The 18,813-nt window shown below is 34.4% G+C and overlaps 2 protein-coding genes across 2 annotated transcripts; one reads left to right on the top strand and one right to left on the bottom strand.

The window, feature by feature from the left end:
- The first annotated feature begins 6,220 nt into the window (after positions 1-6,220).
- On the top strand, positions 6,221-14,134 carry LOC139846960 (serine/threonine-protein kinase PBL27-like). The gene is made up of 5 exons (XM_071836546.1): positions 6,221-6,583; positions 6,857-7,056; positions 7,142-7,331; positions 12,220-12,611; positions 13,154-14,134. Exons 1-5 carry the CDS (start codon positions 6,451-6,453, stop codon positions 13,808-13,810), a joined length of 1,572 nt encoding a protein of 523 aa, XP_071692647.1. The 5' UTR covers positions 6,221-6,450; the 3' UTR covers positions 13,811-14,134.
- Positions 14,135-14,786: 652 nt separating this feature from the next.
- On the bottom strand, positions 14,787-16,865 carry LOC139847063 (small ribosomal subunit protein uS3z-like). The gene is made up of 6 exons (XM_071836658.1): positions 16,818-16,865; positions 16,567-16,714; positions 16,196-16,367; positions 16,053-16,107; positions 15,280-15,411; positions 14,787-15,152 (listed from the first exon to the last, which is right to left on the bottom strand). Exons 2-6 carry the CDS (start codon positions 16,613-16,615, stop codon positions 14,952-14,954), a joined length of 609 nt encoding a protein of 202 aa, XP_071692759.1. The 5' UTR covers positions 16,616-16,714; positions 16,818-16,865; the 3' UTR covers positions 14,787-14,951.
- Positions 16,866-18,813: the final 1,948 nt, after the last annotated feature.

Here is an 18,813-nt window from a genome sequence, read left to right as displayed (position 1 = left end):
ACTAAACACATGTTCTATATCTATATGATATGCTAACTTAATGATTTAAAACCTGGAAACACGAAAAACACCGTAAAACAGGATTTACGCCGTCGTAGTAACACCGCGGGCTGTTTTGGGTTAGTTAATTAAAAACTATGATAAACTTTGATTTAAAAGTTGTTCTTCTGGGAAAATAATTTTTCTTATGAACATGAAACTATATCCAAAAATCATGGTTAAACTCGAAGTGGAAGTATGTTTTCTAAAATGGTCATCTAGACGTCGTTCTTTCGACTGAAATGACTACCTTTACAAAAACGACTTGTAACTTATATTTCTGACTATAAACCTATACTTTTTCTGTTTAGATTCATAAAATAGAGTTCAATATGAAACCATAGCAATTTGATTCACTCAAAACGGATTTAAAATGAAGAAGTTATGGGTAAAACAAGATTGGATAATTTTTTTTGTTGTAGCAACGTGAAAATTGGTAACAAATCTATATTAATTATATCCTAGCTAACTTATATTGTATTATACATGTATTCTAATATATTATGTAATCTTGGGATACCATAGACACGTATGCAAATGTTTTGACATGTCATATCGACCCATGTGTATATATTATTTGGAACAACCATAGACATTCTATATGCAGTAATGTGGGAGTTAGCTATACAGGGTTGAGGTTGATTCCAAAAATATATATACTTTGAGTTGTGATCTAGCCTGAGACGTGTATACACTGGGTTATGGATTGATTCAAGATAATATATATCAATTTTTTTCTGTACATCTAACGTTGGACAACTAGTTGTAGGTTACTAACGAGGACAGCTGACTTAATAAACTTAAAACATCAAAATGTATTAAAAATGTTGTAAATATATTTTGAATATACTTTGATATATATGTACATATTTGTTATAGGTTCGTGAATCGACCAGTGGCCAAGTCTTACTTTCCGACGAAGTAAAAATCTGTGAAAGTGAGTTATAGTCCCACTTTTAAACTCTAATATTTTTGGGATGAGAATACATGCAGGTTTTATAAATGATTTACAAAATAGACACAAGTACGTGAAACTACATTCTATGGTTGAATGATCGAAATCGAATATGCCCCTTTTTATTAAGTCCGGTAATCTAAGAATTAGGGAACAGACACCCTAATTGACGCGAATCCTAAAGATAGATCTATTGGGCCTAACAAACCCCATCCAAAGTACCGGATGCTTTAGTACTTCGAAATTTATATCATATCCGAAGGGTGTTCCGAAATGATGGGGATATTCTTATATATGCATCTTGTTAATGTCGGTTACCAGGTGTTCACCATATGAATGATTTTTATCTCTATGTATGGGATGTATATTGAAATATGAAATCTTGTGGTCTATTGTTACGATTTGATATATATAGGTTAAACCTATAACTCACCAACATTTTTGTTGACGTTTAAAGCATGTTTATTCTCAGGTGAATATTAAGAGCTTCCGCTGTTGCATACTAAAATAAGGACAAGATTTGGAGTCCATGTTTGTATGATATTATGTAAAAACTGCATTCAAGAAACATATGTCGATGTAATATATTTGTATTGTAAACCATTATGTAATGGTCGTGTGTAAACAGTATATTTTAGATTATCATTATTTGATAATCTACGTAATGCTTTTGAAACCTTTATTGATAAAATAAAGGTTATGGTTGTTTTAAAAATGAATGCAGTCTTTGAAAAATGTCTCATATAGAGGTCAAAACCTCGCAACGAAATCAATTAATATGGAACGTTTATAATCAACATGAACGGGACATTTCAATAAGAGTCACATAACATGTTTGTTTGTTTAAATTAGACTCCGTAGGCTGCCTAACAAATCACATATGATATCAGATAACTGGTAAATACTCGTGTGTTATGGAGAATGGGTTTATACCCAAATTAGTATGTATGAATCTGCTTCTTAAGTTCATTTTTAGAACTCTCCCAAAGAAACTCATACCTTGTCTGTATCACCCTCAAAACCCTAATTGATTCTAAGTGTGTAATTGGATCAAGAAGCTTTAGATACCGGTTTCTAGCATCTTAGTGATCATCAAACGAAGTTAGTATGCTTGAATATTGCTTTGATTCTTTGTGAGTGAGTCTATCTCCGGATATATTTTAAGTAGAAGTCATGCTACCGCGGATTAATCAGATTACCCCGTGTAGTGTAGTGATTGCCATGCTAGTTGGATAATTGCATGCTTTGTGAATTTTGTGTTGTATATGTGCACTGTGTGACACCAGCCGGGCATGTGGAGGCTGGGGACTCGTAACCGGGCTTGTGGAGGTACAGTCCGTATGAGGTCAACCGGGCATGTGGAGGTTAGGTCTCAATCTATTGTTTGTGCATTGATTTAGCAGAAAAGAATATTGGTAGAAAAGACTATCGGCAGACTGTAGCTTGATCAGCTATGAGTCGTGTGCTTGTACAAGCCGTCGATCCTTGTATTGTCTTTGTTTGTATGCTTGTTGGTTGTAGACATGATTGCTAACTGATGTATGATTGATGCTTAAGCTTAGTCTGTTAGATAGATTCCATTCACTTAGCGGTGCACTAACCCCCACATTCCTCTCCTGGACTCCCGCAGGCAGTGTTGTAAAAAACCCGTTTACTCGCCAATTAATCCCCGATTAATCATTTTTGGGAGCAATCCGTTCCGATTTCCAAAAATCCATTCAATCAAACGGTCAACGTCAATTGATGGATCAAAATCGAATTTGGCAATTAAAGTCAGTCTAAGTAAAAAATGGTTAACATTTTAACATGAATTTGAACTAGAATTTTATAGTTTTGAAGCAAAATAAACAATTTTAGACAACTATGTTAAAAATTATCTTTATATTTAGGGTTTTTTTTTGTAACGACTCCAAATCCGTTTACCAAAAACGGAGCACATTTTTTTTTTTATAAGTTAGGTCCCATTAAACATCCACTTTACATAAACCATTCCAAATAGTTTTAACCAATACTTAATACCATAACGACACGTTTAACAATTTATAACGACCCTTGGTACACAAATGACACATTACAAAAGCATTTGTAATAATAAACCAATTACATAAACACGGGTTAATACTCAATAACCCAACCCGATACCAAGAGCATAATCCCAAGGACTACCAAATCCCCAATCCGCGTCCAATTATCCGAAAGCTACCCCATCAAGCCCAAGCGCCCCTACGCTTCTAGTCTAATAACTAGTTAGCTTCACAATCACAATACCTGTAAAAAGGTAAACAACGAGAGGGGTAAGCATAAAGCTTAGTGAATGCAATAATTATACATATACATATATAATGTACCTACTTGCATACACTTACTCACATACCGCATACATGCTAGCAATATAATTAGCAAACCATCTCAAGTATAAAGCTAATAACCTCCAATATCGCAAGCTAGCATAACCAATAGCATATACTCAAACAATATAATATGCTACACTACAACACATACACAAACCATATGGTTAACCATAACGTTATGGTGCTACCGGATCGTGGTTCACACCATACGTAATGCTATGACGCTACCGGCTCTTTGGTTCACGCCACTGCGCATTTGAGTCATACTCCTTTATAGTGCCACCGGCTCGTTGTTCACACTTTGACGCTACCGGCTCGTGGTTCACGCCTCATTTTATAGTGCTACCGGCTCGTGGTTCACACTTCATTTTATAGTGCTACCGGCTCGTGGTTCACACTTGATGCTACCGGCTCGTGGTTCACATCATGATTTTATAGTGCTACCGGCTCGTGGTTCACACTTTGATGCTACCGGCTCGTGGTTCACATCATGACACTCGTCACATACATGTTATGGTACTACCGGCTCGTTGGCTCATACCATAATATTCACAAATAAATACACTATATACATACATGCATAATTATTCCACTCACCTTGGAATGCCCGCACAAGTAGTGTATTATGATCTTCGTCCTCATATCCGAGCAAACAACCACCAACGCTACCAAAACGTAGCTAGGAACGAGATGAACAACTTTAATTCTTCCACTTCATGAAGATTCCATCTCCTTCCTTTGATCTAGCACTTTCTCACTCTAGTTCTTACCTCTCTCTCTCTAAGAATGAAGATGAATAATTGAGGTAGGTGAAGAATGAGGATAGGATAAGCCTTGAATCAGTTTTGAGGCTCTAAAACCGTCCCACAAGTGAAAAGACCAAAACACCCCCAAAACACCCCTTTAAAAACGGGTTAATATGGTCAGTTCAACGACTTTGTCGCGTTTTGCGACACCCAGGACGCGACAAACTCACCCAATACGAGATAAAGTGGTAAGGACTTGGATTTTTAAAGCATCGCGTTCTGGTCATGTACGCCGCGTTCCGCGACAATCTGAAACGCGATAAACCTTACTGAAACGCGACACCTTCAGTTTTCAGTTCCAATTCAGAAGTTCAAGGACTGGGGTTGACAGATTCTGATTCTGATGTAAATTCTGATTTTAGTGGCGCTTTCTGATGCACACATTTACTGACACTTTCAGGGACATTTCCTGATGCACAAAATTCAGGATCTTACATTTTTCTATAGTAACACATATAATTTTTAAAATTTAATATTTAAGAGTATACAGTATAATCCGATTAATCCTCGAATTTCCGATTAATCCTTCCAAAGTCCCGACCGATTAATCCTCGAATAGCGAATTTTGCAACCTTGCCTGTAGGTTTAGGTACTACTGCTAGGATATAGTTGTGGTGTTGAAGACATGTTTGACTCTGCAAACTATGGTGTGAACTCTTGTAATAAACGTTTTGTAATAAGTAAAACCGTGATGTTTTTATAAACTTAATTACGTGGATTTATGTAAAGATGTAATTAATGTTGCGATTTTATTAATTAAGTCTTTCGCTGTGTTATATAAAAAAATGGTAATTGTTATAATTTTGGCCGTTTAAAATAAAAATATGGTGTCAAATACTCCGTATGATATAGGTATGGATAAATATAAATAATTAAATAATACAGTATATATAATATAATAATACAGATACGGGCAGAGGGCGGAGACAGAGGGATGTATGTGAATGCTTTGAATCCCCAACTTTTCAAATAAACGAATTATAGTGTGTTAAAATATTGTATATTAGCTGCCAATATACCCAAATAATAAAATAAGCATCTCTTAAATATTTTATAGTTACGATGTATATATGAAAATTTATGTTGATATTTAATTTTTGTGAAATGCATCCTCTGTACGTTGATACTGGCTTCGTCTCTGGATACGGGACAAAAAAACGGTCTTCTTTTTACCATTTGTAGAGTAAGGATGCGTTTGATAAAACTGAATGATTTAGCGCTGAATGATTCAGAATCTGAATGATTCAAAGCCTCTGAATAAAATTTTTTCTGAATAAAAATAAGCTGTTTGATAATCATTTATAATGAACGATATAAACTGAGTAAAATTATCTTATTAACGTTTAACATGAACAAAAAATTCAATATACTTGTTAGTTAAGTGTTCAGGATATGATTTGAGGAGAATATTACATAAAATCTAGGCACTTAATGGTTAAGAGAGTGTTTCATCTCTGAATGGTTCAGCACTGAATTCTGAACCATTCAGCAGCATATGTCATTCAAAGATCAGAAACAAACGCGCTGAATGCTGAATGGTTCAGCATTCAGCGCTGAACCATTTTATTAAGAGGTAAACAAACGCACCCTAAATCATTTTACACTGCTATATTTTATTTGCCTTCCAAATTGTTTTTCCAACAAGGTTCGAAAACACATATCAAATCAAGCGACCCCACCACCCAAAACAAAAACCACTTGAGTCGTTAGTGAAGGTACGAACCCGTAATTTAGTGGTTTTTTAGAAATAACGAGACCCGTATAAGCCTAAACCGACCAAAGTCCAAAACCACACTTTAATAGTCCAATAATCCAACTCCACACCAAAATCTACTCACCTAATTTTTATCTTTTTATTATTAACCGCTCAAATTATTTAATTTCACCCGGTAATAAAAATTTCATCAGTAATAATAAAAATCCTATTTCGTAATAAAAATCCAATCTTTTACACTACCCATTTATCCCATTTTTTATTTCTCTATAATTTCTATTTCTACCCATATCAGAATAAAGATATTATTATTATATATTTCTTTAATTTTATTTTTGCCCTTTTTCTTCTTCGACCATCAGTTTCTTCAATCTGTTGATCTGCTTTTGTTTTTGGTGAGAAACAACAAGCCACTTTTGATCACCGGTCACTGATGTCTTAGCTCATGGTTTCCAATTTTTCATTTCTTGATAAAATTTAGGAAAAAGATTAAATTTTTTGTATAATTTTGTATGTACAGAACAAGATAGCAAAAGGGTATATAAACCCATCAGATATAATTTGTGGGTTTGTGTTATTTTTGGCATGGGTGGTTGTTTTCCATGCTTTGGTTCATCAAATAAAGATGGAAATAGTGTAAAAGAAGTGCCCAAGAAAGATATTGGGAAAGATGGTTCAGCCACTCATCAATCTCATCATGTCAGTAGGGTTAGTTCAGGTAATTCAACACTTTTGCATCTTAAAGTTTTGTTCTTTTTAATAAATTATATATGGGTATGATAGTTAATTCAATTTCTAGTCTGATCTGTAAAGAAAGGTAGTTACTTGATTTGATGAAGTGGGTGTGTGCAAGATTGTAAATTTATATGAAATAATGTGGTAGGTTAAGAATGTATATTGAGGATCTGCTTTAAAGTTTTGAATTTTACTTTTTCTATGATATTTTTTCGATTTTTGGGTTGTTTAATTTTGATTTTGATAATTGTTATAGGAAAATCGAAATCTCGTGTTAGTTTGGACCCTAAGAAAGAACAGATTGTTGCCAAAGATGGACAAACAGCAAACATTGCAGCGCAGACGTTTACGTTTCGTGAGCTTGCTGCAGCAACCAAGAATTTTCGGCCTGAGAGTTTATTAGGCGAAGGTGGTTTTGGGCGTGTGTATAAAGGTCGACTTGAAAGCACTGGACAGGTGGTTACAATGATCAGATAAATCAATTTCAGAATGCAAAACAAAATTGGTTTCTTTTTGTTAAACTGAAATGAGGTTGTTTCAGGTAGTTGCTGTTAAGCAGCTTGATCGAAATGGTCTTCAAGGAAATAGAGAGTTTTTGGTGGAGGTTTTGATGCTTAGCCTTTTACATCATCCAAATCTTGTGAATTTGATAGGTTATTGTGCAGATGGAGACCAACGTCTCCTTGTTTATGAGTTTATGCCTTTGGGATCACTTGAAGATCATTTACACGGTCAGATTTCTCCCTCCTTTTATCTAACTCTTATCTAACATTCTAAATATCGTTAATTGTATTAGAGACTTGATGGTTAGTTAGAGCTTAGAATGATAGTTTAATGTTGATAGGTTTATTAACTGGTTTTGCAAACATGACATCCAATTGGATTGACTGGATAGTCTATTTTGAGAGTGTGAATAAACAAGAATGCCTCACATCACCGTTAATCTATTCCACTCTTTCGGATAATTTATTCTTTGCCCCTACTATAGTCTTAATTCACCGAAATCTATATTACGTACGTCGAGGAGTCGTTATAGCGTGTAGTGGTAAATTTAACTTAGTTTGTAATAGGCTAGACCCAAAGATGAAACCATGTATAGGACTACACTCTACGGTGGGTGAAGTGTAAAAATTTGGTGATATGAACCATGTAATAGGCTAGTCCCAAAGGTTAAAGTTAGTCTTTATGCATCTAATTATTATTTAACATTCATAGTGTAACATCTCAAAATCAAATATATTGTAAAATACATATAAAGTAACTAAATTGTTATTTTGAAATATTAAAAAGAAAAGTTATTAATAAATGACAAATAAAATACAAATGTTAGCTATCTAAGTACTAGATCATATTCATATGATGATAGCCTAAAATGGCTAACCTACTTGAATTCTATCCAAAATGATTAAGCTACTTGTCATTTATTTTTAATTAAGGTTTAGATAAATCAAACCATGTGTTACTCAACTTGTGGTTACACTTGAGTATAGAATGTCACTACGAATGCGAGTAAGGTGCTTGTAACATATTATAATATGTGGAGGTTCTTTGTTTTAAGTTATCCATTCTCTACAAACTATACATACACAAACATATATTAGTTATAGTCTTGTACATCGAGTGGTTACAGTAGAAGCAAGCAAGCTAGAGCTACAAGCATCATAAGTACGCGATCATCTTTAGAGAGATCACAAAGGCAAAGTGAGTGTTATTTTATATAACCGAGATATGTGCTATTACGTGTTTATTGCTACTTGGTTAGATATGAGGTCTGTGAATTTATTATGAGAATTTCATTACATATGATTTTGATTGTATATGCATTATCGACTTTCGAGCCATGGATCGGAATACGGTGGTATGGATTGGATTTGAGAAGCACCGGTTGAATACGGTGACCCGATTTTCCATGAATTATGGGAATGTGGATTGAGGTTCAAAATGCGTTAATACATTGAGTTCAAATATTGTTATTTCAGTAGCTATCCGAAACCTACATGTGTTAATGTGTGTCATTTTGCATACTGTCGTAAACCTGTGTGTTATTTTGCACTAAAAACACATGGTTGTCGCTAAGCCTTTAGACTTACGCATACTATCGTACATAACTCGGGTCACCCAAGGAAAAGTAATCTAAGAGAAGACTCTGATTGCCGATGATATAATATTCGATCTTGTCGAAAGAGGATAACTTTATTATGACTATGTATCGAGTCGAATCTTATCTAAAATATAATATCATATTTGACTTTCGTTATATCTATGACTTGCGTGTTTATTGAATGAGCGCGTGACGTCACACATAGTGTTGTTGATTAGTGTCATTTTATTACGTATAACCATAAGTCCACGAGTGAATTAGACGCTATTCGGAACTCACCAGTGTCACCATCTTGTTACCAATGTCCGTGTTTCTATTTGCACCTTTTCAAGTACGTGTTTCTATTTGCACCTTTTCAAGTAGGCAGATTGTTTTTAAAACGTAGTGCCAAATACAAGGTTTAAAGAGTTAAACCATTAGTCTAGTTAAACCCTTAAGTATTCAAAACCTAAGATCCTCCTTTGAGCGTATGAATGATGAAGACAAAGTTAATAAAGAGAGAGAAAGCGAAAATTAGATTATGAAGTTTGGAAAGCACGATTTGAAGATCCGAAAAATACAATAAGAAGCTGATAACCCAACTAGAAATATTCAAAAGCACGAACAAAAAGAAATTATCAGCTCAGTTAGGAGAAAAAAACAAGGAATTGGAAGACATGAGCAGGGAACTCATACAAGTGAAAAGAAAGTGAAGGAGCTAGAGTAGAAGATACTGAAACAAGAGGAAGAAGCTAATGATGTTGACAAATTGAAACGAGAAATCGAGAATAAGGTTGCTGAATGTGAAAAGCTGCAAGTGACTCTTGGAGATTTGAAAAAATCGAATGAGGTTCTAAGGGAAAAACTCAATTAGAATTTTCTTAAAATTATGATTATTGGCCTAAAGAAGGAACTTGGTGAAAGGGAGTACAAGAGGATGACTCATGCTTGATTTAGAATCTGCAAATATGGTTACTAGTATTCTCATCAGTGAAATTTAAAGGCATTAATATTTATTATGCAACTTGCTGAGCATTGCTGATCAGCATAAAAATGTGGCGGATCTAGTTAGGAGGTAAGATGTCCTTAATTATGAGCCAACGATCTTAAGAATTAATTATTGGGTTTTCAAGTGTAGCTTTTGCATAGATTAGAGCTAGCTGTATTGAATTAGTAATTTTGCTCTTTTAACTGGCAGATTTTTGGTTTACTTATTTTGTTTAGTTTGAAGTTGTGAACGTACAATTTTGCTATTTTGGGCTGTCTATATATCTAACTTGGATAAGTCACATAACGTTACAAGTTAATTTACATACACTACAAAATAGCAATAGTACATTCACAGTTTCAAACTAAACAATAACAGCTAAACCAAAAAAGACAGCTAAAATAGCAAAATTACTAGCCCAATACATCTAGATTTAATCTATGTAAAAATTGTACTTAAAAAACCCACTAATTAACTCTTAAAATCGTTGGCTCATAATTAAGACATTTTACCTCCTAACTAGATCCACCACATTTTTAGTGTGGATCAACAATGCCTAGCAAGTTGTTCAACAACTTTTGCTGCCTTTGAATTTCATCTATGAGAATACCAGTAACCATGTTTGCACATTTTAATTCAAGCATGACTTTCTTCCTCTCTTTTTTCATTTCACTAAGTTCTTTCTTTAAGTAATTGATCATAATTTTGAGGGAATTCCGATTGAGCCTTTTCCTTAGACTTTCATTCGATTTTTTTAAATTTTTGAGAGTTACTTGTAGTTCTTCATGTTCAGTAACCTTATTCTTGAGTTATCGTTTCAATTTGTCAACATCATTAGCTTCTTCCTTTTGTTTCAGTACCCATGTTTTAGCTCCTTTACTTTCTTTTCACTTGCATTGAGTTCTCTGCTCATGTCTTCTAATTCTTTGTTTTTTTCCTAACTCAGCTGGAAGTTTATTTTAGTTTGTGCGTTTGAATCTTTCTAGTTGGGTTGGCAGCTTCTTATTTGTATTTTTTTCAGATCTTCAAACCGTGCTTTCTTAACTTCATATTCCGATTTTTTGCTTTCTCACCTCAGTCTTTTTATTAACTTTGTCCTAATCATTCATACGCTTAAGGGAGGGTTTTAGGTCTTAAATACTCAAGTTTGCAAGTGCTAATATTTCAGATTCTGACATTTTTACCTGCACACAATATCACTATAATATGCAAACACTTAATTAGGAACCCCTACGTGGTTGGTACTCCATATGTTTCCCTTTGATTCATGATACACTTGAGACATCTTAAAAACCATTATCTACATTCTTTGCATTGGTAATATTGTAGTTTTCTTCCCTTTTTAACTTGTTAGCATTATGCAGAATTTGGAATCTAAAATTATCACATAATCCATGTTTATTATGATTTTTTATAATATATTGTTTGGTTCTATTTAATTGTATAGTAAGTAAAGCTACTAAAGTAACTAGGTTTTAAACTCTGATTCCGTAAGGTTAAATCTATACTTCTATTGAAACATTAGGATTGTTTGGTTGGTCCTGAAGTTTGTTATCTTTTATTTTGACTCATGCTAAGATTCTCCTTCAGTTTATAATTCTATTGCACGTTCACGTAATCTTGTTACATATTTATCCATCTCTGCAATTTTCACATACAAAGAAGCTACAAATATTGTTACAAAATATCTAAACGATTTAGATTAGAGTTCCAACATTAGGTAAAAATTGCTCCTTTTTCAATATTTTTCAAACATAGCACGTTGCACACTTTCTAGTGGTATGCACATACAAGACCGAATCATTTTTTTTTTCTTACAAATTTCTAACTAAAGCTAAATAAAGTGTTTATTTTAGTTCATTTGCAAGTCATGTGATTGTGTGATAAGGTATCTGACAAGTATAGCTCCAAGGGTGTTTATGAAGTTGTTACTTGTATTGGCATACACTTTTCTGTACTTTACAACTTTCACTAATACAGACCGAATTACGTGTCAGAAATCATTTTTAAAGTGTTGTCTCTAGGTACATGTGCCTATTTAAAACACCATTTGGGTATCCATGTCATAAGTTAAAACCATTGTTGTAAAAATCCTCGATTACTCCATTTAAGAAGATCCAATTTTTCAAAATCTGATTAATTAATCGGTCAACGTCGTTTAATGGGTCAAAATTGGTCAAAGTCAATATTTGTCAACATTTTAATATGATCTTAGACTAAAATTTTAGAGTGTTTGAACAAATGAACGATTATGTTTATGTTTTTTATGGACAATAATGTATTATGTATGTTGAATTTCATTTTACTTTCTTCTATATTTACACATAATTTTAAAATTTATTATTTAAATGTATAAAAAGTACAATCCAATGAATCCTCGATTAATCTCCGAGTTTTCAATTACTCCCTCAAAAGGCCCAGGCCCGATCGAGTACTCCCGAGTAGCAAGTTTGCAACCTTGGTCATAACTTAAGCAAACATTTGTTGAAGGTGTCCGAACTATGTTAATTTGTTATGATGTTTCTTACAGTTATGGTGTTATTTTTTTCAGATCTTCAACCAGATAAAGAAACGTTGGACTGGAACACAAGGATGAAGATTGCGGCCGGTGCAGCCAAGGGTTTGGAATATTTGCATGACAAAGCTAACCCGCCCGTTATATACCGAGACTTAAAATCATCCAACATTCTTCTTGATGAAGGATTTCACCCTAAACTGTCGGATTTTGGGCTTGCAAAATTGGGTCCCGTAGGTGATAAAACGCACGTGTCCACGAGGGTTATGGGTACATATGGTTATTGTGCTCCTGAATACGCCATGACCGGTCAACTCACGTTAAAATCTGATGTTTATAGTTTCGGTGTCGTTTTTCTTGAGCTTATTACTGGACGCAAGGCCATTGACAACACCCGTGCTCCTGGAGAACATAACCTTGTTGCTTGGGTAAGTCTTAATGCAATTAACTTTTTATGACTTTTTTTATTTATTAATTTTTTCAATTTACTTTCTAAGACTTAATTGCGTGCAATGGTGTCCAATGGTTTCATTGATCAACCATTTCAAAAAATTTAGAAAATCGATGCCAAAACACTCCTTTCATAAGACAATTTACTCAACTGCATGAACGGTAAAATTCTGAAAATTTTGCTAAAACTGAAATGGATTGAAAACTGCTTTGCAATCTCTTAAATTGTTTGATCTCAACAATATCAGATTGTTGTTTTAGCACTACTTTTTGTAATATATTGTCATGAAAAAGAATACCTTTTGTACTCATGGTAATAAATTAATGTGCATTTTAATTTAAATAAAATCTATAACAAAATATGTTTGCAGGGCAACCCGATCCAACATCTTTTAACTCCTCAAAGATATATGCCCATTCAATCTAGACCTGTTTTCGACCCGTCTATCCAATATGACCCCTACAGCCCTACTGCCTATTTTTCATTTATTAAATTTTAATCTTTTTGTGCGTAATTTAGGCACGGCCGCTTTTCAAGGATAGGCGAAAGTTCCCGAAAATGGCTGATCCATTGTTGCAAGGGCATTATCCAGTGAGAGGACTTTATCAAGCACTTGCGGTTGCAGCCATGTGTTTACAAGAACAAGCTGCCACACGACCTCTAATTGGTGACGTTGTGACCGCTTTAACTTATTTAGCCTCTCAAATGTATGATCCCGAAGCGGCTCGAGCCGAGAGAGCTAGCCGAGGAAGTGGGTCAGGTACTCCCAGGAGCCGAACGGACCGTAGGAACCCAAGTGACGGTGGTCTAGACAGCCTTGATGACTCCATGCGTGAGCAGCACCCTTTCGGGTCACCTTCTACTTACAAAAACTCCCCTGATTACAGAAAAAGAGAATCTTTGAGAGAAATTAACACTCGTTCTGATATCGGGGATGGTGAAAGTAGTAACGGAGGTGGCGGGTCGGGTCGGAAATGGGGTCCGGTGGATGATTCCGATTCTCAAAGGAATAGCCCGGCGAATACGAGCCGGGCTAGAGAGACGGGTAGGAATCGGGATCTTGATAGAGAACGGGCAGTAGCGGAGGCTAAAGTTTGGGGTGAAAATTGGAGAGACAGGAAGAGAACGAATACAATGGGCGGTAGTTTCGATGAAGGTACAAGTACAAACGAGTGATGCGATTGAAGGTTGGTTGGTTGGTTGGTTGGTTACATGTGTTTGTTGTTGTTGTTTTTCATGAGCAAATAAGCACTTGCTGATTGTTCTGGTATGTTGGTTTAGCAGAGTATTGTCACAGATAAAAGAGGGAAGTGCAGTTGAGGGGTGTTGACTTTTTGTAAAAAAATTGAGATTTGCTTCAACTGTTTATGGAAACTTCTTGGTAATTATATCATGGATTTGACTGTCTTGTTTTGTTTTGAACTTTTCATGAGTTTTAAGGTTTTCCTGTTTTCATGTATCCATGTAAGTATCCGCTTGACTCCGTTGGAGGTATTTAAATCGAATATTAGCTTAACTTGTATATTGTCTTTTTAAATCGAATCAGTATTTGCAGGCATCCGAGGTAAGGATTGATAGATTTCATTTGCTTTATACGGAGAGGACGATGAATGATAGGAAATGGTAGTTTTTACCATTGCCAGGATCAAGGTTGTAAAAGTCCCGAGTCGGGGACGAGTCGGTCGAGACCTTGAAGGGACAAGTCAGTCGAGATGGGTATGAGTCCGACATCGATGACTTTTAGTAATAAATAGACTAAATGTATATATTACACATAAATATATTAAACGTAAAACATAAGTGTTTCAAAATAAATACAGGGCACACGATACAAATTAAAAATTTAATAGATCTTTGACCTTGACTCGGAGACTTGACCTGACCCAACTTTATAGGCATTTTTGGGCGAAACGTGACGGTTTAGTCCCAAAACCAAAATTGTCATTTTGTTATGGTATTAGAAAGTTGTCATTTTGTTGTGTCTGAAAAAGAAGAATCTGAATAAACAATAGTAAATTCGACAGCCAACATGTATACAAAGATGATTGTTTTCTAATCCACATTGACATCACATGTCAAATTCTAATTGCATGGCATCAATAAAGGCATGTACATGAACAAAAAGAGCATAAGATAAAACAAATGTAAGGGCAGAACAAAATTTCAATAGATCAAAACTCGACTCACAATGGATGAGAAAACAAATGTCAAAAGAATAAAACTTTCAAGTTAAACTAAAAAGAAAACTAATCTTAATAAAAGTTTCAGATAAAGAATCTGCTCAAAACATATAACTTAAACCTCTGACCATAATGGCTTAAACAGTAACAGGCATCAGAATAGGCTCATCAGCAGTCACTAATGGTGGTCTATATTCTTCAACCTCTTTAGGCGGTAACGCAATAACATCATCCTTAGGCATATGGATAACCACATTATCAGGTAAAGGCGTTTTTGGACCAAGCTTACCGGTAGGGTCCCAGTCAAGCATGATCTTCACTTTAATACCAAGAACACCCTAAACACAGTGAAGCAAATTTTAAAAGTGACTATTCTTTTGCAATTAGCATATAATAATTGACTATTCACAAGTAAATATTCAGATAAGTAGAGGCAATTTATGTGTATCCAAACATTAGTCTTACCTGTCTTAGAAGTACGTGTCTTACAGCAGAGTCAATGTACTCCTTCACGGGTTGACCGGATGAGACCATGTAGCCATCTTTAAATTTCATTGACTTCGCACGCTGAGCCCTAAGTTTACCACTTACAATCACCTGAAAGTGAAAACAATACATGTACAAAGTGTGCAACCGAACATGACCCAAAAAATTTTAAAGGGCCCAAAATTTAAAAAGCCTTGTATAATCAAGGTTGGAGAACTCGGTCGGGAATTTTTGGGGAGTTCTCAACAACTCAAGGAGAACTCGGATGTTGACTTACGTTAACTTTTTAGTTTTTTAATATAAATATATGTGTTCTAATATAAAATCTAAAACGCTTTGACCAATTTGCCGAGTTTTTGACCGAGTTGTCGAGCTTTTGACCAAGTTTCCGAGTTATCGAGTTGACCGAGAACTCCCTGAGTTGGCCGAGAAACTCGGCCGTTGACCGAGTTGGGTACCGAAAAACTCGGCTGGTGATCTAAACCAAGAACTCCCCGAGAACTCGACCGGGTTGGCTGAGTTTTACAACACTATGTATAATAATTCATTATTTATATAACGTGGCAGAATATTATTGAGACAATAATTTTAAATTGTAATTAGCTAGTTTTTTAATCATGGACTTAAAAAGATTAATTTATATGTATTAAAAAATATAACGTTTATAAGAGACTTCTAAATTAATCGGACGGCCATAATAATATAGATCTGTGAAATATAACAATATACAAATGATCGATTTATCCACATACCTCACACCCTTTGGCACCATTTTCCATGACAAATCTTAAGACACCATAACAAGCCCTAAAAACAGTCATATAACATGTAAGTTATCAAACTGAATACGTTCAATTATAACTATAAAAACCAGAACTTATTTACGTGTACCAACCTGCGGACAGCAAGACCACCAAGAAGCTTGTAACGCAGTGACTCAGCTTGAGCAATGGCACAAAGGCCTCTGTTGTTAACACGTTCAGCGTAAAGCTCAACGCTGTTTTCAGGGAACTTAAAACGTTTCTGAACAAGAGATGTCAACTCCCTTATTCTTCTTCCCTTTTCACCTGGTAAATCAGATTTCAATAACCATATAACCGTCACGTTAAGTAACTTAAATTTATCAAATTCAATCGTTAAGTTTATCATATCGATAGATAAATCCATGAATAAATTAGAAATTAGAATTTGCTTGTTAAACTCATACTACAAGTACAAACTAATGAACAACTCATTATATCAAATGAACCATAATTAGAGCTCTACCTAGAACATTTTGGGTACGTGTAGCCCTGATAATGATCTCAGTACGCATAGGTGTAACCCTAACTTCAACACCAGAGTAACCATCTTCTGCAAGCTCTCTAGTAAGAAACTCATTCAATTCAGCAAAGAACACACCATCAGCTACAAACTGATTCATCAAAACAAATGACATCAGCATCTATGTAAAAGTACATGTAACATCCATTATAAACAGTATTTAATTTAATGATGTATAACCTTTCTTTTCTTGCTCAATTGAGTCGCCATTTTCGTCAATTGCGTATGGTATAGCAAAATCCTAATAAAGAACACAAATGATTTCAATATTCAACAAATATATATATATATATATATATATATATATATATATATATATATATATATATATATATATATATAGCACGTGCCATTATGCCTACGTGTTGTCTTCTCAGTTAATCTAAATTAAATTGTCCAATGTGTCATTCTATTAATTAATCTAAATTACATAATTCTACGTGTCATTATATTATTAAATTAATTAAATATAATGATCTTAAAAGATAAAGAATAATAAAATAATAAAATACACCTAAAAATCTTTAGTTTGTTATAATTCAGTAGGCTTATAACTACCTTTAGTGGTTCTTGACTGTAGAAGGTATATAGAGATAGAGATACTGTAAAACGGAGAAAACAAAGGTTGAACAAAAGGTATGAGTAATTGGTTTTTTATTTATAGAAAAATGTACAATGAGAGTTTGGTGGCATTTGAAATCTAGAGAGAGAGTGTTTTTGTTAACCAAAAAATACATACAATAAACTCTAACTCAACACACCTATTTATACTCAAAAAATATACTATGCAATATCTATAATAATAATAAAATTATCATCCAATTATTACTTTTATAACACTTCCCCTTGGATGATAATTTTATTAGTGAATAACTAGTACTGCCTCGTTAAAAACCTTGCTAAAGAAAACCCTTTGGGATAAAACTTTAGCTAAGGGAAAAAGAGTGCAGCATAGAGTTGACTCCCCCTCAAGTAGGCAACGCCTGAGTTGTTACATCTTCTGAACATGCCTCATGCCAATATTATGAACGTGTGTTCTGAAAATAGCAGTTGGAAGTGCTTTGGTGAAAAGGTCAGCAGAGTTTTTGCTGGACTGAAGATATCTCATTTCAATCTGGTTGTCCTTAATGAGATTTTGAGTGTATGAGAAGAATCTAGGGGGTATGTGTTTTGTTCGGTCACTTTTGATATACCCTTCTTTCATCTGTGTTATGCAAGCTACATTATCTTCATAGATAGTTGTTGAACTTTTATTGCGTTCTAGTCCACAAGAATCAGTAATGAGTTGTGTCATTGATCTCAACCAAAAACATTCCCGACTGGCTTCATGTAATGCAATTACTTCGGCATGATTTGATGATGTTGCAACAAGTGTTTGTTTTTGAGAACGCCATGATATTGCGGTACCTCCATTTAGGAATACATATCCATTTTGAGATTTAGCTTTATGTGGATCAGATAAATAACCTGCATCTGCATAACCAACCAAATCTTGTTTTGATTCGTTAGAATAAAATAATCCTAAATCAGTAGTTCCTCGAAGGTATCGAAATATGTGTTTGATCCCATTCCAGTGTCTTTTGGTAGGAGCTGAGCTGAACCTTGCCAACAAATTAACTGCAAAAGAAATGTCAGGTCTTGTACAATTTGTAAGATACATAAGAGCTCCAATTGCACTAAGATATGGTACTTCTGGTCCCAGGATATCTTCATGATCTTCACAGGGACGAAATGGATCAGTGTCAACATTAAGTGATCTAACAACCATAGGAGTACTTAATGGTTTTGCCTTGTCCATATTAAAACGTTTTAAAATCTTTTCAGTATATGTTGTTTGATGTACAAGTAAACCATTAGGCATATGTTCAATTTGTAAACCAAGGCAATACTTGGTTTTTCCGAGATCTTTCATTTCAAATTCTTTCTTTAGAAGTTGAATGGCTTCATGGATCTCTTTATTTGTACCTATGATATTAAGATCATCAACATAAACAGCTATGATCACATATCCGGATGTTGTTTTCTTAATGAAAACACATGGGCAAATAAGATTATTGGTATACCCTTTGCTTATCAAGTAATCACTTAATCGTTTATACCACATGCGACCCGATTGTTTCAACCCATATAAAGACCTTTGTAACTTGATTGAGTACATTTCTTTGGGTTTTGCATTGGTTGCTTCTGATA

This window comes from Rutidosis leptorrhynchoides, chromosome 5 (assembly GCF_046630445.1).
Source record: "Rutidosis leptorrhynchoides isolate AG116_Rl617_1_P2 chromosome 5, CSIRO_AGI_Rlap_v1, whole genome shotgun sequence".
Lineage (NCBI taxonomy): Eukaryota > Viridiplantae > Streptophyta > Magnoliopsida > Asterales > Asteraceae > Rutidosis > Rutidosis leptorrhynchoides.
This window is presented reverse-complemented; position numbering and strand designations above follow the sequence as displayed.

Bases quoted from the DNA above. Each gene is read 5' to 3' on its own strand.
- LOC139846960 (XM_071836546.1), top strand. From the start codon at position 6,451: ATGGGTGGTTGTTTTCCATGCTTTGGTTCATCAAATAAAGATGGAAAT. The intron at 6,584-6,856 runs GTAATTCAACAC...TAATTGTTATAG, and splicing joins TGTCAGTAGGGTTAGTTCAG to GAAAATCGAAATCTCGTGTT. The intron at 7,057-7,141 runs GTGGTTACAATG...AGGTTGTTTCAG, and splicing joins GACTTGAAAGCACTGGACAG to GTAGTTGCTGTTAAGCAGCT.
- LOC139847063 (XM_071836658.1), bottom strand. From the start codon at position 16,615: ATGCGTACTGAGATCATTATCAGGGCTACACGTACCCAAAATGTTCTA. The intron at 15,412-16,052 runs GTATGTGGATAA...TTTCACTTTCAG, and splicing joins ATGGTGCCAAAGGGTGTGAG to GTGATTGTAAGTGGTAAACT. The intron at 15,153-15,279 runs GTAAGACTAATG...CACTGTGTTTAG, and splicing joins GACACGTACTTCTAAGACAG to GGTGTTCTTGGTATTAAAGT.